General features: G+C 53.3%; 1 protein-coding gene across 1 annotated transcript in view; it reads left to right on the top strand.

Annotated features, from left to right (window-relative positions):
• Positions 1 to 19,847, top strand: part of EDA (ectodysplasin A) — a 76,169-nt gene that overhangs the window by 53,288 nt on the left and 3,034 nt on the right. The window contains exons 5-9 of the mRNA XM_053274072.1: positions 12,594 to 12,623; positions 14,024 to 14,221; positions 16,536 to 16,570; positions 17,482 to 17,533; positions 19,447 to 19,568. Of these exons, the coding sequence (XP_053130047.1) occupies positions 12,594 to 12,623; positions 14,024 to 14,221; positions 16,536 to 16,570; positions 17,482 to 17,533; positions 19,447 to 19,568 (437 nt within the window). The remainder of the gene's footprint in view (positions 1 to 12,593; positions 12,624 to 14,023; positions 14,222 to 16,535; positions 16,571 to 17,481; positions 17,534 to 19,446; positions 19,569 to 19,847) is intronic.

Here is a 19,847-nt window from a genome sequence, read left to right as displayed (position 1 = left end):
TGGAGTGTCAACACCTTGCTGTTTTCTTTGAGTCTTGCTTTAGGTGTTTTGTCATCCGCAGAGACGGATTTCAGTTTAATTGCACTTATCCAGCAGAGAAGACTATAGGCTTGTCTATATAAGTTAAAGTCGCGTGGTATTATTTTAAGACTCCTGGTTCGTAACTGAATGATAGTTGGCAAACATTCAGAATACACCTGGGCATCTTCTACAAAACAGAACGTCTTCCTGTCACGTTCTACTGCAATGTTGATTGCACGCCACAGCTTGAGGCGGATTCTGCCACGGAAGTGGATCCTGTGGGGCCCAGCTGGTCTGGCTCTGGCCTGGCCTTCCGAGTAAGCGGCAGGAGTGTCTCTCTCTCCCTTTGGGTGCCATCCCCCCGCCCACCCGCCCGCCCACGCGCACACACACAGAGAGTCATTTTTTCAGAGACTTCCGCCCCGAGCCAAGGTTGTTAGGGGCACCCTCTCCCCCCCGCCACTCCCCTCCCCCCATTTTTCCTGGGGAGCCAGTGTCTGAGGCTGCCCTTCAGAGGTGCAGCTGTCTCTCCGATGGGAGCAAACCATCACCAGCGAGTTCTAGCCCACACGCCTGAGCTGGGAAGTCAGGCCGAGAGAACAAGGAGGCTCTGCATCATATTCTGTCCTGGCCACTTCTGGCTCTTGACATACAGCTGCAATCGCTCAAATGACTAATACTTCTGTCAGCAGCTTTTTGCTTCATATTTTATTTGTTACTCACAGGTGAGGAGAGAAGTGGAGCAACTGCTGAGAGAAATAAAGGGTTATACTTGCAAGTTGCAGCCTGCTGCAGATCATGAGCGAAGGTGTTTCTTCGTATTCTGCAGTCATGCTTGGGGCCTAGGCAGTGCTGCTGCTGCGGGGGGCGCAGAGAGAGATCAGTCCGAGACGCACAGGTCTTCCTCCTCTGGAGAAATGCAGACAGGACTCGGTGCAATGTTCACGCTTCCTTCAGGCAAAAGATGAGGTGTGGAATACGTCCCCTAGGCCTGATAAGAGTGGGCGATGCCCCTGCATTTGTTCAGGCCCCAGCTTGGGCTGAGTGGGGAAGGGGCTGAGGGCGCAGGACTGGAGCCCTCTCGGGACGTGGAGGGAGAGGGAGGGCTCTCCTGGGAGCCGGTGTGGGAAGCAGGGTGATCCTCAGCAGGGACCCTTAAGAGGTCTGGGGGGGGCCTCAGGCGTCCTTGGCCCCCACTCACTTGTGCCGATTCTTTGGATACAAGAAATCCGATCATGCAATTGCCTGAGGGGTGATTGGGATTGGCTCACAGAGGCAGTATTGGACTCCTTGGAGGATTCTTGCTGATATCTTCCCTCCTAGGCCGGCTAACTTGCACACGGGCCTCTTTCTTTCAGCTCTGATCCCTGCCCAGAAGCTGCATAACCCCCTGAAGTTGTGGCCATCCTCATTCCAGATTTGTGTGTGTGGAAGAATTTCTTTCCCCCCTTCTTGATTGCTATTCATCATTCATAGTTGAATCAGCTGATGCAATGCAATTAAGATCTCTTCATTCACAGGATCCTTGATTTGCTTCTTGGTCTCACGTCCCCCATTTCTAGAGCAGAGCAGAGATGATCTGAGGGGCTTCTGGGAAACCTTCACATGCCATGGACTTCCCATCCGCCTTTTCGGTGCACTGAAACTGTGGAGTAGAACCTGCTCTGGACTGTGTGTTGCTGCTCATTAGGCAGTCCCAGAGACCCTGCCTCTTTTCTTCTTGGAGGGGTTTATACACGAGAAGCGTGGCCATGTTGTTCTGCTTTATAGTTGGCTTTCCGTTAGAAGAAGCCTGATTGGGAGTGAGGTCTCGCTCCCTAACCTGAGCTAAACTAAGTTCTTGGAATTGCACAATTGTCATCTTTTGCCAAGGTGATTTTTTTTTTCCCCTGACAAGTTTGGGCCGTGTTGGACAAGTATTTGAGTAATTTCATAATTAGTTGCGTGTCTGAGGTTTTCCTCACTCTTTTAGTTGTCATTTCTTAATGTGTTAATGCCAAACTTCTGTTGATCTGTTCATGTCTGAGAGGACCGAATGCCTCTGGAACGTCTTTTCCACAAAACCTCTAATTGTCCACATTTCTGGAAACTGCTGACCTGTTGCCCTCTCACAGAGGGCAACCCCAGACCACTTTCTGAGTTCTGCTTCTGCAGAACTAGCTGCTGACTGTCTGTCTTGTTCTGATGGCCTCATGCACCTATTTGGAAAGAAAGCACCTCTTCCATCCACATTCCTCTGAATGCTTTGGGAGTCTTGGGGAAGCAACAGTTTTTGAGTACCTTGTCCTAGATGTGAAGGGATGGCATATTTGGTGGTCACCAAGGACCACTCTGGAAACGCAGAATACAGTGGATGACCACAGACAGATGTTGTACAGGTTTGGAGGAGATGGAAATGCATTAAAGTATTTGTTGTGCACCACACTGAAGCCACTGGATGGATTAATACTGCTCATTCTACCAGCCTCTCCCTCAGCACCTCCCAAGTCTGCATTTGAAGCTCACAATGCTCAACTGAACAAGGCACACAGTGATGAAAATCCTGCTATAAAAAGCTGGACCAAGAATGGATGTGTGCATGCACGCTACTATGATATCGAAATCCTCCCTGAAGCTTCAGGCAGTATGGAGGGGGTGTCCCATGACAACGCCGGAGTGCACAGATCTTGTCGTCTCACAGTGACCGCACACTGGAGGCCGAAATGAATGGAGTGTGTTTGGTTTGCTTAAATCCCGGCTCTGGTCCTGCGGCCATATCACTTGCATTTGCATCTCCACAGGAAATGGGGGCCCTTGGGGTGATACGTGGTTCATCATTCAGCTGCTCTTCTGAATCGAAGGGAGGGTAGGATTCCCCCCAGCCTCTGCCTTCTGACTCTGAAGGTGGTGCTGGTGGCAGGAGCGGCAGCAGCAGCAAGGGCTTGCCCCCTCCTCTCAGTACAAAATACTCTTGGCTGGCGAGAGAATCCCCCCCCCCCGCCGCCATGCTCTCTGTGCTCTCTGTCTGGCCAGCGCTTTGAAGGGAGAGATGGCTTTGCCTTCTGTTGGAAGAGGCCTGGAGGGGCGGGGGCGGCCCCCTTAGTCTGGGCCTCTTTTTCTTGGGTGGTGTCAGGAGGCCAGGATCCAAATCCTGTTTATGGACAGCTGCCAGTTGGTCCCCCTCACCTGTGCCAGTTCTTTGGCTAAAAGGAGCCCTTTGGGCTGATCCCGGGAAGTTTGTGAGAAAGCAAGGCAGAAAAGGAGCAATCGTCTCTGGCACCAGGCATGTGTGCTGCTTCTCCGAAGAGGGGGAGAACATCCCACCAGTCTCAGCCCCCAGTCCTGGATAAGTAACAAGGGGGAAAGGAGGGAACGGCCTCCACCTTGAGATGATTGTAACAAAAGGCAGCATAGAAACCTAACATTAAATAGACAAGCAAACAGCTGCTGGCCATGCGGAACTGGTAGCCTCACCACAAGGTACGTGGGAAGCTGCCATCTACTGAGGCAGACCCTTGGTCTATCTAGCTCAGTCTTGTCTTCACAGACTGGCCGCGGCTTCTCCAAGGTTGCAGGCAGGAATCTCTCTCAGCCCCATCTTGTAAATCTTTGTAGATAGATCATGTACAAACAACCACTTTGTATATAATTGTGCTTTGGCAATGTACTGTATGCTTTGGTAGTTTCTTGGTTCAATAAAAAAAGCTTGTCCTATTAAAAAAAATAAATCTTGCCCTATCTTGATGCTGCCAAGGAGGGAACTTGGGGCCTTTTGCTCTTCCCAGAGTGGCAGCTCCATCCCCTACTAAGGGGAATATCTTACGGTGCTCACACTCCTAGTCTCCCTTTCATATGCAGCCAGGGTGGACCCTGCTTAGCTAAGGGGACAAGTCATGCTTGCTGCCACCAGACTAGCTCTCCTCTCCTTTTCCTTCTCCCTTCAAGTGGGGGCCTGGAGATGGGGAGGGGGCTGCTAAGCCCGGACTCTTGGCTTGGCCTGGCATGGTCCAGTGGCCTTTGCCCAGTGATGTATCCCAAATTCAGAAGTTCAGGCACTCTCCCTGGCAGCCCCCATAGCCACACCCAGCCGACAGCCACACCCCCATGGCCACACCGCCCACTTAGGTAGCAGTGACAAGAAGTCAAGGATGGTTTCCTAATCCTACAGAGCTTGAACCTTCTGTGGTTGTTCCCTGCACACTGACGCTGAAGTCTCATTGCAAAGAGGCATAGAGCCAGGCAAGGAACTACAACAACAAGAGGCATCTCCAGGGTCGGCTGGGGAAGGCCCTCCCCTGCCCTGCCCTGCCTAGAACCTTGGAGAGAGCCTGACGGTCAGTGCAGACAGTACTGAGCGGGATAGATCAATGGTCTGACTTCCAACCATTTTGTTGGCTCAAAGAAACAGTAAGTTGCTGCCAGCCTGACAAGCAGAAATCCAACAGATGCAGCTGTCCACTCACTCTCTCTTCCCCTTCCTCTGCACCAAGGTGAAGCTTCACCTGGTGCAATCTTGCCTGCCAGTCAGCTCTTTCTGCGGCGGGGAGGGGATTTGAGAAGGATGGTGGTAGGGCTCTCCCTACCACCATCTTCCCCAAACCACCCCCCAGAGCCTCCCCACTGCCCTAAATACCACCAAGGCAGACTTTGTGGGCAGGAGCTGAGAAGGAGTTGCTCTGAGCCCCCTTATGGGTGGTCCCTGTAAGGTGCACTGAGTAGCGCAAAGGAGGACAGCACAAAACTCCTCCTCCTGCTGCTGCTGCTGGAAACTCTGCCAGGCTTGCTGGTGCCCCTGGAGTGTCTGGGGCGGGCGGGCGGGAGGGAGGGAGCAGCCTCAGTGCCCTTGGGGGGCATAGGGAAGGGAGAGGGAGGCAGCCTGCCCGGCTGATGCTTGGCTTGCTCGCTTGCTCGCTCTCTCTCTCTCTCGCTCTCCTTGCCTGCCGGCGGCCGGATTGGCTCCTCCCTTCCAGGCTTTTGGGGGGAGGCGCCCTTGCCGGGCCAGGGGGATGCTGCGTGGGAAGGCAAGCCGGCCAGCCGCCCGCCATGCATGTCCTGGCTGGGGTGGACTCGGGGGGGGGGTGGGCTTCAGCCCCCCAGGGCGAGCAGAGCCGCCCGTGAGCTGCAGACGGAGCCAGGAGGGCCGTGCGGAGGAGCCGGCTGCCTGCTGGCTGGTTTCTGGGGGCCGCCTGGCAGTGGCGCAGGAGTGTGGCTGCTGGGGGTGGGGGTGCCTGGGGGCTGGGTCCCAGAGAAGGGCTGGGTCTGAGGCCAGCCCCACGACAGCCCTGCCTTGGCCCCAGCCTGAGAGCAGCAGAAGCTTCTGTCGGTGCTGGATGGGGAGCTGTGCATATTTTGGCACAACTGTGTGGTGGGGCAGCCCCACTTGAGCTTTCTGTGCCCCTCCCCTCCTCGGGGCCAGTTGGGAGAGTGCTAGCACGACTCAATTCTTTTCGAAGTCTTTCCTACCCCCATCCTGGCCCTCTGAAGACCTTTTAGACTCCCAGCATGAAATTGGGAGGAAGGGCAGATATCGGGAGGCCACATTGGTTGTAGCTGTGGGGTGGGGACCTCTCTGTAAGAGACCGAGTCGGACCCTCAGAGCAGCGCTTCCCAAGCTGGGGGGAGACCTCCAGATGTTGCTGACCTACAACTCCCATCACCCCCCACACACACAATAGATTGCAGCTGGTGCTGACGGGAGTTGTCGTTCAGCGACATCTGGAGGCCCCCAGGTTGGGAGCTGCTGCCTTCGGGCTTTCGCTCTGGCATTTCCACAGGCAGGGGAGAGAGGCGGAAGGCCCGACTGCTGTCAGTCTGGATGGGGAGTGAAGCAGAGACTTCTTCACTCTAGTAAGCAGCATTGCTCCTCACATTTTCGAAGAGGTGCCTAGGAGTGCTTACGGGCTTTGAAAGTTTACATAGTACATCTTGATAGCTGTAGCAGGCAGAAAGTGCAATTAGCAAAGCAAGGCGAACTGCTCCGCTTGGCACGTGAAAAGGTGCCAGAGATAATATTTGCCTTGCATCACCAGCTGTTCTCCCCCCCCCCACCCGCCTGGGAATGTTTCCAGCAGAGCCGAGGTCTGTGTGAGCTGGAGGCGAGAACCTGTTCTCTGAAGTTGGAGGAACTGTCTGACTTGCGTCTTCTCCAGCCTTCTGTGCCACAGGTGCTATCTTGCATAACGCAAGCATGTTTTCTACGGGACAGGGATCCTTCGTCTCACTTAATTGCCTTGGAATTGGACTGTTAACAAGCGTGTGTCTGCATTGCCTGCAAATGGAATCATGGTGCTCGTTCATAAAGGTCTCTCGCGGCTGCTTCTTCCTTCAGTTTTTCACTGGGAGAGGCAAATACCTCGCCTCTCCTGGCTTCTTTTGCCATTGGTGCCGCTGAGTCCTCCTTTCCCCTCACCTCCAAGCTCCATTGACAACAAGCCCTGTTTGTGTCCTGTCAGCTGTTTACTGCTCAGCAGACAAAACGTTGCTATGAACGCTCTCATCTGGCATGCAAGAGTTCAACTGCTGGCAAACGGCAGAGAAGGAGCCAATGTCAGAACGAACCGACAAAGGAGAAAGCCGAGGCACCGTTTCAACCAGGGTGAAGTCCAGCACACAAGCACTGGCAGAGAAGCATTTCTGAGCTCCTTCTCACTTTGCGCCAGCTCCCTGCCGTTCTTCTGCAGGCTGTCTGTGGCCCCGAGCGGCATCTTTGGGAAGTGCCAAGTGAGCCCAGGAGATGGGCCGTTCTGTACCCACTCGCTTCAGGCTGAGGTCCAGTGAGATCCCAGGGAGCTCCTGTGCTTCATAAAGTCTGACGTCATGATTGCGGGCAGAGGCTCTGACAGTGACCTCTGGGAAGAGGAGGGGGAGGGAATGTTGGCCTGAGTCTTTTAAAAACCATTCTGTGTCCCCTGAAACCGTTTGCTGCTCCAGGATGTTCTTGGTGGGCCAAGTTGAGTGCAGCTCTGCTTGATCCAGCATTCGTTATTCAGTGTGCTGGGTTGCCTCTGCAGCATGGCTAGGCATTGGTCCCGTCTGTGGCACTCTAAGCTGCTGTTGTGGCTGCGTCATTGCCCTGGCCGTTGTGGGAAGGCAAGCAGGGCATGTGCCGGAAAGGCCCAGCGGAGAGAAGAGCTGCTCTGGCAGAGGGGGGGCACTTGGTTGCTGGCCCCCCCCCACACCCGGCATGAGAGCCTGTGGAGGTCAGTGGCCCCCTTCTCAAGAGGGCAGATCCCCCCTCTCCCCCCCCCCCGGCTGGCTTGGCAAAGCAGCTGATGGTTGCATCAGGAACCAGTCCAAGGGCACAAGAGAGGAAGGAGCAGCCCCCAGCTGGCCATCTCCTGCTGGAGGCAAGAGGCTCGGGAACTGCTTCTGGGGCTGCTACCACTGGAGGGGGGGTGTGGGGTTGGGGGGGGGCGCATTGTGCAGGCTGTGAGTGTCTCTTGGCCCTGCTTGGAGGGAGCAGCTGCACGCCTTGTCAGGGAGACGGCACACACGGACGGGGCGCGCGGTTCTCATTCCTTCTGCGTGTCTTTGAAGGTAATTGGTTCCATGCACTTCAGATGTGTTGGGCTCACCACAGCTATTTGTACTTTCACTCTGTTTGTAATTCTAATGGTGTGAGAGATAGAACATGAAATCAGCCCTCCTGACTTGGAAGGCCGGGAGGGACCGGGATGCCGGGATCAGATTCCACGTGGATTTGGGCCCTCGGGCTTCTTCCTCGCCGCCAGCCGGCTGGACTCCCTGGCTCTCGGCAGCGGCCCGCTCCAGCTGGCTCCATACTGCATGGTTTGCAAATGCGAAAAGCAGGAAGTCTCGAAGGGAGCGTGGACGATGCTGCCACCGCCGCCTCCTTCTCCAGCGCATGCTGGGAACTGCTGCTGGGCTGCAGCTGCCTGCCCTGTGCCTGACCCCCCGGCTGCGGCCCCCCCAGCCCCAGGCCCCCCCTCCTGGCTCTCCTCCTGGGACTCCCAACCCCGACACGAGAGCCCCTGCATCGCGTGTGCGGCGGGGGGAGGAGGAGGAGGCCCCCCGTTCAGGCCCCGGCAGCGTCTCCAGCTCGAGACTCGTGCCTGAAGCTGCTGCCAAGCCGTGCAGACAGCCCTGAGCTCCGTGATGGACCATGATGGGCCTGGCTCAGCGCAAGGCAGCTTCCTACGTTCCTCGCTTTGCACCGTATAATGCCGGCAAGAGGGATGTGCAGAGAACCGGCGATTCTGCCGGTTTGAAGGTGGCCGGGGTCTCCCTTGGAGAGCGGGGGAGGGTGCACTTCGCCCTCCCGCCGCTTTTCCCCGCCAGCGTCCGTGTTTCTCAATGCCCATCGGGGGGGCGGCAGCGCACCTCCCTGCCACCCCGTTGCCCTCGTCTTCCAGATATGACCGGAAGTCGCCAACACACCTGCACACGCCCGTGACTTCCAGTCATATCCGGAAGACGAGGTGTAACAGACTTCTTGCCTCTTTGTGCCTGCGCTGCTGCTGTCCTCACAGTCAGGGGCTGAGCATTTGACCCTGTTCAAAATGGGGTGGGCCATTTTGCTTTCCTCGGTGGGGCGGGGGGGGCCTCTTGGGAATTCACTAAACACTCTCTTTGGGGGGCCAGCTGGGAGGGGAGAAGTTTGGGGCCAAAGATTGAACGAAGACCCCGCCCTGCAGGCAGCAGACCCATCTTGCCAGCTTTGATCCGCATGAAGGCAGTTCTCCTGCTGCTGGGGGGGCTCCTTGGCTGGGAGGCAACAAAGCACTTCTTAAGCCCTGTATGTGCTTGAGCCACTTGAGGAACCTCTTCCTCTGCCGAGGTTGGAGCTCATGGCCTGAAAGTGAGGGTTGCGTTTTGTCCTCCAGGATTCCAGAGTGGAAGATCTGGCTGAATACAAGGCCAGGCCATAGTGAAGAAGAATCCTAGATTGGAGCTGCCTTGTAAGGGGTGGGGGAGCTTTGAAATCTGTCTAGTCTGGTGCCGCTGGCTGAGTTGGGGTTAGCTGCCCATCCTGTGGAGCAGGAGACAGGATGGCCGTTGCTCTCCTCCCCCACCCCACCACCACTAAAGACCTGGCTGGATACAACTCAAGCACTCTCTTCCGGGGCAGGATGATGCTCCTCCAAGAGGCTCTCACACTGGTTTACTCCAGACTGGGCTGCTGCCACATGCTGTACCTTGGGCTGCCCTTGACGGCTGGTACGCCAGTTACGACCATACTTGGAGAAGTCAGACATGGCCTCAGTCACTCATGCTCTGGTGACATTCAGATTGGATTACTGCAACGTGCTCTACGTGGGGCTGCCCTTGAAGGCGGTTTGGAGGCTTCAGCTGGGCCCAGAATGCTGCTGCAAGGATGCCCGTGGGTGTAAGTCGCTTCATGAGTGTCACCCACATCCCACGGCAGCTTCATTGGTCACCGGTCTGCTTCCAGGCTAGACGGGGCATCTGTCAGACCGCATTCCCCCATATGAACCTGCCAGGGTCCTCCGGTCAGCATCTCAGGACCTGTTCATGGCCTCACTGGTAGCAGAGGGGTTGGCAGGGACTAGAGACAGGGCCTCTTTGCTTGTGGCCCCCTCCGCTTTGGAACACCCTCCCCGAAGAGCTCCCTCCCTCAGTGTTTTAAAAAACAATTGAAGGCAATTCTTTTTTTTTTTTTAATGTTTTATCTGCTGTTTATATCTATTAGGTTATTTAGTTCTTAGTTTTTAGCTTTTTACTTACAAATTTTAAAAGTTTCAAATTAAAAATTATAACTTTTAATGTGATTTTAGCTTGGTCTTTTAACTTGTATGATTTGGGGGGGGCTTTATATTGTATCTCTTTTATTAATGTTGTGAATCTTTAATCTAACAGTAAGCAGCAGTGGTGTCCTGGAGGGGCCAGGTGTGACTATCTTGAATAAATAGGGTTAGGGTCTGAAAACTTCTGCTGGTGCAGAATGTAGGAGACCCTTGAGCCAGCTGTGGGACACCAGGACTGCCTCACCCAGCCACGTGGTTCTGAGCCCCGCTGGAATGACCCAGAGGCACCTGGCAAGCCGCTGGGCAGGGCTGGGAGCCATCCATGCGCGCTCCCGCGCTTGTTCTCAGGAGGCAGCAGCCCTGGCAGCTGCAGATGCTTCCGTGGCTGTTTAGAAGACAAGGCTTCTAAAGGCTTGTTTGTACCGGGAAGGATGGCTGGAACGGTTGGTGGCCGTCTCCTGGCACCCAACTTGGCTGAGACCCCACAGAATCGCTTGCCATGGTGCTTCTACCATTGTGGAGGGTCACGAAAGCCCCGAGAGTTGGGGGCGAACTAACGGGGTCCCTTTCCTCCCGCTTCTCTCCTGGCGGGGCTCGCCAAGGCAGTTTTGGTTCCAAACTTGGCCAGAAGCCACTTTGAAATGGGTCTGGATAATCAGTTTTGTCCCAGAATCCCTGCAGTCTTTTAACATTCTGACGGCTGTGGAGAGTGCCTGGCCATTCCTCACCCATCACACCCACCCTCCGGACTGGGCTGGCTTGAATGATGCCCCAGGCACCAGTCGGGCACTCGGAACTGGCCCAGTGCTAGGCCTTCATGTCATCCAATGAAACTGACAGCGGCAAGCTCAGTGTAGACAAATACATTCTGCAAGCCTAATGAGTTTGTGGAATTAATGACCTGTGTGGTAATCAAAGTGGCAATGAGTCTATCAAAGGCATGACAACTAAACATTGAGTGTTCAGAAGCAGTGCATTCCAGTTATCCTTCCAACAACCCTGTGAGGTAGGTTAGGCTGAGAGATGATGACTGCCCCAAAGTCACTCAGCTAGCTTCGTGGCAGAGCAGGGATTGGCACTAAGGATTTGAACCCAGGGCTCACTAGTCATTGTCCAGTGCTCTAGCCACTCCCTCACGCTGGCTTTCATCCCAGAAGACTGGATCTAACTCTGCCCCCAAATGCAAATCTGGCCCTTTGGAGGGATGTGCAGTTCCATCCATCCAGAGCAGGAGGCCTTTCCTGGCCAGATGCATCAACAGCCCACCTGGATTGCTCAGGCCCCCCTGGGCCGGGCTGTGGTCCTGTGGCGCCTCTAGGGATGTATCTGAGGGGTTTCTGTCGGAGGAAATCCCTGCTCCTCTTTCAAGAGCAGGGAGCCAAATCCAGCCCTGGAAGGGAGGGGGGAGGATGTTTCCCATTTTCCGTCCTGAAAGGAGGCTGGCACCCCCAGGCCTGCTGAGCGCCAGCTCTGGTTTCCCCTTGGCAAAGTGGACTGCAGTAAACCGAGCTTTTAGCGGAGCGTTTTGTGAAGGGTTTGACACGGCCTTCCAGAGAAGGTGGCTTGAATTACCCAGCACTGGAGAGACCTTTTGACCCCTTTCGCAAAATGAGAAAAACATTTCCCAGTTCTTTCCACCCTGCGAAGTGCAAAGGTGGCCCTGGGGGAGCCCCAGGTTAAGACAGGCCGCCATTGGGCCGATGACGATGGGCTCCTCGGAACGTATGTCTGAGAAATGAAGCCTGTGGATTTGCCGGCCGTGGGAAAGGCGGTTGCTTCCTTGTCGCGTCCGTCCCCTTTCGCTAAACTGCAGTGGGGCTCCCATATGCTGCACGTGTGGGTTGTAAGTGGCTTTTCTGTTGTGATGAGTTGAAGTAAATTGGAAGGAAACCGCTTAAACATTTGAAAAGATTTCAAGTGTGCCCAGCTGTCTGATGTGCTCTAGCTTCTCTCCTGCAGGTACACATGAAGGACACACACACACACACACACACGTTGGGCCCAAGGCCGCTCTACTTCTTGCCTGCTCCCCCACCCATGAAAACTTCGCCCTTTTATGAAAGCCATTTCACTGAAGGAGTAAAAACGTTGCTCTGGCATCCTCAGAAGGAAACTCCTTTCAAAGGGTGCTCCATCACCCACCTGCCAGTAAATGTATAATGCGGAAGTGATGCAGGGTTCCTTGTTGGGCCAACTCTGGGGGGTTGTTGTTTTCAATTACAAAGATGTCTAGAACAGCAGCAGCTGTAATCGGCACCTGTTTAGGCGGAGCCAGTTGAGCGGTGTCCCAGCTGACCTCTCCATCTTTCACGTACTCCTTGTCCTTGGATCAACCTGGCAGAGTCTGCTCTTCTGAATCTGTAAAGTGTCCCTTGGACTGATTAAAGAGCTCCGATACAGGGAAGGCTTTGACATTCCTGCATTCTGTATTTCAGACCACAAGATACTTGTCCAGTCTCTTATCAGCAGTCCTCTTTCAAACTGTGACTTTTTAATGGCAAATATTTTAACAGTTATGTTTTAAAGGAATCAAGCAGGCAGATATGGTCATATTGAAAAGCAGGTATGGTAGCATGGTTTCCACTCAGAAATTTAATTTAAAAAGGTTCGCCTCTCTGGTTACTGAATAGTGGCCTTTGTATGGATTTTCCCATAGGTTTTCAATTATCATTGGTTCTAAACAAATGAGTTGAATTGTATACAACATTTTCCAGATCTTTCTAGGATTCCATAATTGCCCTTGGGGGAGGGGAGGGTCCCTTCTCTTCTGAGGCTTTAGCCTGTGAAAACTGCTGTCAGTCTCTTTGGGGTTTATAAATGTCAGGCTTAATTTCAAGCTGCTAAAATATCTCCCATTTCTCCTTATAGGCACAAGTCCAACTAAAAAGAAAAAAGGCGGTGAGTGTGCGTTTGTCCATCCTCTTACCACACAGACAGAAAAGCACCAGCATGGCATTGGAACATGTTTGTTTGTTTGTTTGTTTAATATATTTTTATACTGCCCAAAACTTACGTCTCGGGGTGGTTTGCAACAAGATAAAAACAAAAGTAGAACATTTGTTAAAAACAAAAACAAGAAATTTAAAACACAACAATTTAAAATTTTAAAACAATATTCTAAAAGCAACATTAAAACAATCAAAACAATATCAGTTAAAAGCCTGGGTAAACAGATGCATCTTTAAAGACTTTTTAAAAGTTGTCAGAGATGGGGAGGCTCTTATTTCACTAGGGAGTGCACTCTAAAGCCTTGGGGCAGCAACGGAGAAGGCCCGTCCCTGAGTAGCCACCAGACGAGCCGGTGGCGAAAGCAGACAGACCTCACCCGATGATCTCCGTGGGTGGTGGGGTTGTTCTCTTAAATACCCAGGGCCCGAGCTGTTTAGGGCTTTATAGGTTATAACTAACACCTTGTATTTTGCCCGGAAACATAGCAGCAGCCAGTGTAACTCCTTCAATACAGGAGTAATATGGTCTCTCCTCGATGAAGTTTTTGGATGGGGGCTGCCGCCCTCTTCCACATGCATGGGTGCTTTGCCTGGCCTCGCCTCCTTCCAGCAAGGCTTGTTCCTCACGGCCCAGCAAGGCTGTGTCCTCCCAGGGCCTTCAAGTGAAGAGTCTGCCTCCCCCAGGAACGGCTGGCCCATGTGGCCACCAGCTTCTCAGCCAAGGGACCCAGTGAAACCAAAGTCTGTGCACATTTATATTATTTATTTATTTATTTGTCCATCCTATTTAAGTACTGCCTGATATATCCATCTCTAGGTGGCACGGTGTATTTACTCTCCAGCGTGGTCCAGTAAGGGTTCTCTTCTTACCGATTCATCTGCATCTTGAGGTCTTTGGAGAACTCTTGAATTAGTCCCAGTCTCAATTCCTGCTAACTGTGCAAAGAGGCACCTTTTTAACGTGGTGATTCTCTTTATTGAGCAGGGGGAGAGTAACTGGTCCTCTCCACCCCCAGCACAGGACCCCTCCAGTGACTATTGCTGGTGTGTGTCTTATGTTTCTTTTTAGAATGTGAGCCCTTTGGGGACAGGGGTCCATCTTATTTATTGGTTATTTCTCTGTGTAAACCGCCCTGAGCCATTTTTGGAAGGGTGGTATAGAAATTGAATAATTAATTATAATTATAACACCTGTCTGACTATGTAAACAATAGTAATTAATAAAAAAATAAAATAAAATAAAATTCCAACTGCTTGTGGGTGGGAGAATCAGGAGCTGCTGGGTGGGCTCTTTGCCTTCCTGAGTCAAGAGGTAAACATAATCATGGATTCCCCTGTTTGTTTCCTCAGGCAAAAAAGTGGGCCCTCCAGGACCCAGCGGGCCCCCAGGGCCACCCGGACCACCAGGCCCCCCTGGCCCCCCTGGACCTCAAGGACCCCCAGGGATCCCAGGGATTCCTGGCATTCCCGGTACCACAGTGATGGGGCCCCCCGGCCCCCCTGGACCTCCTGGCCCCCAGGGACCACCTGGCCTGCAGGGCCCATCTGGTAAGTGCTCAGAAGGGTGTGTTGCCACAAGCATGCCCCACGAGGTGCAGCTTCACTGGGGGCCCCCACAGACCTGGGAATGGGCTGGGAAAGGAGTTCCCTTGAGAGCAGGGTCTGCCTTCTGAGGGCTGCCCCCCACGACAGAGCAGCAGCCCGGAGCTGGCCCCCAGCTCTGCGCTGGGCAGGAAACTGCAGGCAGTCTTGGCCTCCTGGTTGTGAGTGGGCCTGTCTGTGGGATGTGGGTGTTCCTCTTTGTGCTGTTGCATCGGCCCGTCATACTCCTGAGGCGTATGCCTGTGGTGAACATGACAGATATTTATATTCCGCTTTTCAACAAAAGTTCCCAAAGCAATAATAGAATAAAACAAAATGGCTCCCTCTCCCCAAAGGGCTCACAGTCTTAAAAAAACAAACCGAAGAGAGACCCAACAACAGCCACTGGAGGGATGTTGTGCTGGGGCTGGAGAGGGCTGGTTCCCCTCCCCCTGCTCAGTCAAGAGAATCGCCGCGTTAAAGAGGTGCCTCTTGGCTCCGTTAGCAGGGTGAAGCTTCTGCACAGTCACCGGACACAAGGCTCTCTGGTTCCTGCTGCTCTGTCATCAGCCGGCAGGACAGTGGGATTGATGAGGTGGCTCCATCCATTCGGAGAATGTGGCTTTCCACTTGAGTTGTGGAGGACCTGGTTGAGATCTGCAGTTGGGTATTTTTCAGAACCAACAGAATAGGGCTCTTTATCTGTCTTTGCATTGTTGATATGTAACTGTTCTCTGCCCTTGTGTGCTTCCATGTTAAGCCACCTCAGACTGAAGGCTGCGCACCTGACGTGGACAGGCGGGAGGATGTGGGGTGGGTGTGGTGTCCTCAGGGCAGCAGCCTCCAAGGAGTCCTGCTTGTCTGCACTGACAAGTACTTCAGTGCAGCATTGTCCCCACAAGCTGAGGTGGGAAAGGTTTCTGACTCAGTCTGTCTCATGAACCCCGGGACCCTCGGTGGTTGGCCGGCCCTGGACACTCTCTAGAGCAGAAGGAGGCCGCCTGTGGCTCTCCAGGTGCTGCTGAACTACAACTCCCATCAGCAGCTGGGGATAGTTCAGCAACATCTGGAGAGCCACAGGTTGTCTACCTCTGCTCTCGCGACAAACTGTCAAAATAAAAATAAAATAAAATAACCCTCTTGCTTTGTTGCTGGTGGGGATATGCACAATTAGAATGTGTAGTTCTGCTCAGTCCAGAGTTGGTGGTACGGCAATTATAGCCATGAAGAGTTTAAACACATACGTGGTGAACCCACAAACACATCAGCGTTCTGGAAAGGCATGACTGTGGCACTCTGAAATGCTTCAGGAAATGAATTGCCCTGTTGTGCACGGAGACTTCTCTTGGATATCTTTGTGATGCCACAAGAAACAAACCTCAGATGTTAGGAAGCTTCTCGTGGTGGCTTGTATGCGCCGTACTGGGAGAAAGAGGGATGTGCAGGGAGAGGCACGGCTTGCGGGTGGGGTGAAGTGCATTTTAAGAGCCTGTGGGGAAAGGGGTGCTCTTGGCTTCTGGAAGACTGGAGGTGGCTGACTGGCTGGAACAAGGTTAGAGTAGCAAGTACATAACCCCAGGTGCCAAACCCAGGTGTGAAGCTGACACTGTCACAAAGGTGACACTCTGAATAAAGGAGACAAAGATCCAGTCGACAAGTACCTGCGTCCAGCTCCTGACTTTTTGTAAAGAAACCAAATGCAGCCTCTACAGGAGAGGGGAGGCTTTCTTGTCGTCTCCTCTGTCCTTTCACTATCTAAATGCTCTGGGGGAATGGGAGGCCCTCAGCCACGTCGTCATTGGATCAACCTCTGTTCAGATCATCATATCAGTGGCTGTCGAGCAAGAGACGGAAAGGGGTTCAGAAAGGGGCTCTTCCCGGTGGGGGAGATCAGGGCAGAGTCATCAAGGGCTGTTCTCTGCCAAAAGGTTGTTCCAGGTGGCTGGTTTCATATGCCTCCCAGCCTACCATCAGTGTGAACGGACTGTATGGCTTTTTCAGTTTAACTTAAATTATTACCATCCTGGGAATCAGTTTGGAACCAAGTTTCTCTTTCCAGTTTGCTTCTTTGCATGAAAGCCACCTTGTGGCGTTGGGGTGTGAAGTGGGAACCCAGAGACAGGAAGGGCCAAGTCTCCCCAAATGCTGGCATCATTCTCCAGTATGACTAAGACACTCTTGTCTCTGAAGCCCTGAGGGAGCCTGTGGAAGAGATTTGGTGCAGCTCGTTCTGCACGGCCATGGTGAACTCGGCCTCATGTCCCACGTCTCTGTTTTGCAGGTACCACAGATAAAGCAGGACCCAGAGATGCCCAAGTAAGTTGACTCTCTTAGGGAGAAAGTGTGTGTGTGTGTGTGTGTGTGTGTGTGTGTGTGTGTGTGTGTGTGTGTGTGTGTGTGAGAGAGAGAGAGAGAGAGAGAGAGAGAGAGCGCACCTTGATCCAGCTGAATCTAAGCTCTCCTTTTTTCTATTTTGAAAAAGTTACATTGTCTAAATGTGCATTTTTATTAGACCAGAGGTGGCTTTCTTGATTACATCCAAGTCTCTCTGTGCTGATCTGCCTTTATGCTTGTAAACCTCCCAGAGACAGAGGTTTGGGGCAGTCTACAAATTTGATCAATAAATACCTGAATAACTGAACAGGGTCCTATTTTCCCAAAGCCATTTCCCTCAGAAGCTCTGTTGAGTAGCTTTCTAACGGATCCTGTAGCAGTCCTATTCAATACACCTTATTCCTTAGATATTCAGTCTATTATTTGTTTGTTTGTTTATTTGATTTCATTTCTATACCGCCCTTCCAAAGTGGCTCAGGGCAGTTTACATCAAAACAAAACTAAAATCAATTAACTATTAAAATTGAAAACTGTAAAAACATAAAACCATTATTAAAACAATTAAAACAGTTTTTTGAAGCCTGGAAAACCAGGCCAACCCTTTATGGTTTAAAAACAATTTTAAAACCCTGGAAGGCCAGGCCGAACAGATAGGTCTTAATCTAGCCCCCATTCTCCTGGGCATTTATGTCTCCAGCTCAGAGAAGCAAATGAAGTTCTGAGCACACCTGAAGCCAACACAGAGAGAGCAATGACGGGCCCTCCTAGCAAATTCTGCATTCGGATCAGGCTGCTGGTCTCTCCGTCTCTGAAATGACAGCTTGATGGTGTTTGTCTGGCCAAGTGTGGCTTTGCCTCTGCTTCATTTTAATCGGCTGTATTCTGATTTGCAGCCAGCTGTGGTTCATCTCCAAGGACAAGGGTCAGCCATTCAAGTCAAGAATGGTAAGAATCCCCAGCAACTGGCCACTGCAGACTCCCCCTCCCTCCCCGCCTTCCACGTAGCATTGCTTGATGCCACCATGAGACATGAAGGCAGGGAGCTCCCTTGTCCGGAGTCGGCCCCTCGGTCCATCTAGTCCAGTATGCTCTGTACTGGCCGGAAGCCCCTCGCTAGGATTTTGGATGGGGCCTTCCCTGCCCTGCCTGGAGGGATTGGGACCTTCTGCCTACGTGTAAAGCCTCTGGTCTACTGCTGAGCTGCAGCACTTGCTGACTCACCCAGTTGCTCCTCCTCCTCTTTCTCCACATCTTCTGTCCTAGTGAGTGGCAAACCAAGTTGCAGCCTCAAACCGACCAGCCTTTTCCCTTTCTCAGTCCACTCCCAGGGACCTCCTGACCCATCAGCCGCTCTGGCTCTTGAGGGACCTCGAATTAGTTTAACCCCGCCGCCATTCTCTGAGCTGTGAAGCTTGGGCTGTTTCCATGCTCTTCCCCTCCCGCTGCCAGTCAGCCAGGTAGTAGATTCCAAACTCCATCGTGTTCCAGTGTGAAATAAAAAAGTGTCCCATTGCTATTCACAGTGCTTTTGGTTTTCAATGCCAGCCAGTTGGATACCTCAGAGCAGCTTGGAGGGCCCGTCTGTGTTTGGCTCATCCCAAAGCGGAGCGTCCGTCAGCTGGCTTGCATCGCACCCTCCCTCCCTCCCTCGGGCTCCCCTGTGTGGCTCTGTGTCCTTCCGCTCCGCCCTGGCCCTGCCTGGCTCCCAGAGGCAGCTCCAGTGTCTGCCTCCTCCGCTGCTGATCAACCTGCTGGCACTTTCCAGAGGACGGCTACTTATACCACTTCCCGACAAACATTCTCAAAGCAGTTTACATAGAGAAATCCATCAGATGGTTGCCCGTCCCAAAAGGGCTCAGAAACCTTTAATAGGTAAATAATTAAGATGGGCACCAGCAAGAGCCCCTAAAGGGATGCTGTCCGGGGACTGGACAGGGCTGGTTGCCGGCCCCCTCCTGGAGATCAGAGAATGGCCCCTTTGTGAGCTGCCTCTTGGCTCAGGGGCAGGAGGTGCTTCACACATCCAGAGCAGGCAAAAGCCTCCAGAAGCTCCTCTAGACCGCAGGCCATCTTGAAGGCGGCGCTGGACTGCATGGGTTTTGCTCCTGCAGACGAATGTGGCTAAAGATGCAGTGAGACCTTACCTAGGGAGGACCCAATCGGGATCCTGCCAATTCCCTAGGAAGAGGGGAAGGTGGAGACTGTTCAAAGCACATCGTGGCCAGAGCAGGGGGAGCCAAACTCCCATATTGGGAACCGCTTTTCTTCCTCCCCACTTGACTTGGTTCTCCACCAGAAGTAAACCAGCTACTGGGGGGAGGTGTTTCGGGGGGGGGGCGGTTCGCACTGTCCGTGCTGCACTCACTCTGCGTCACCCATCCCCACCCCTCTGCCAGCCTCCTCAGGAACCAGTAGCAGGCCTGACTCCACATGTAGGGCTGCCACCCCCGGCTCTCGTCTGATCCTGCTGGAGTTCCGTGTGGCTGGTGCTCTTGGTGCCAGCCATGCCCCCTCCAAAGCAGGAGGCGTCTTCTCGGTGTCTTCCCGGCCCCTCCCGCCATCCAGAGGGGGCTTCCTGAGCTCTGTGCAGTCAAAATGGCACGTGGCCTTCCTTCTTTGTCTCGGAGCCCTGCTTGGCCTCTGCTCAGGTGGGAGCCGCTCCGCTGCAGTCTCTGCTGGGCTGCAGGGAGGAGAGAGTGGAGGGCTCTGTGTGCCCTTGGCTCCCTGGCTGTGCCTGTGTATCCTAGCCATGAAGTCTGGATCGCCTCTGTATTGCTGCTGCTGCTGCTGCTGCTGCTGCGTTGTTCATTCTGACGGGTACTGAGTGACTGCCGTTTTCTCATACTGAGATCTTTCAGGTGGAGTGCTCAATGACTGGTCGCGCATCGCGATGAACCCCAGAGTGTTCAAGCTGCACACGCGCAGTGGAGAGCTGGAGGTACTGGTGGACGGCACCTACTTCGTCTATAGTCAGGTAGAAGTGAGTACGGTCTTAGGCCTAACTCCTTTTCCTAAGTCCAGCATGCAAAGAGGGTTGGGGACCAGAAAGGGGCTCCAGAGCGAACGAAGGCAAGGGCGACGTCTGTGCTCTAAGACCCAGTTGGTATTTTAGAGCTTAAGGGGTCATCCTGGGAGGAGAGGTGAGCTTTGGGGTGCTCTGTGCCATTGGTGCCACCCACAGACCAGCTGCAGTTGGAGCCTGGTTCCCGCAACGGGAGAGGTGGCTTGGCCTCTTCCCTGCCCTCTCCCTCCAGCCTTC

The sequence above is a fragment of the Hemicordylus capensis genome, chromosome 11 (genome assembly GCF_027244095.1).
Source record: "Hemicordylus capensis ecotype Gifberg chromosome 11, rHemCap1.1.pri, whole genome shotgun sequence".
Classification (NCBI taxonomy): domain Eukaryota; kingdom Metazoa; phylum Chordata; class Lepidosauria; order Squamata; family Cordylidae; genus Hemicordylus; species Hemicordylus capensis.
The sequence above is the reverse complement of the archived record's forward strand: the minus strand, read 5'-3'. Positions and strand labels throughout refer to the sequence as shown.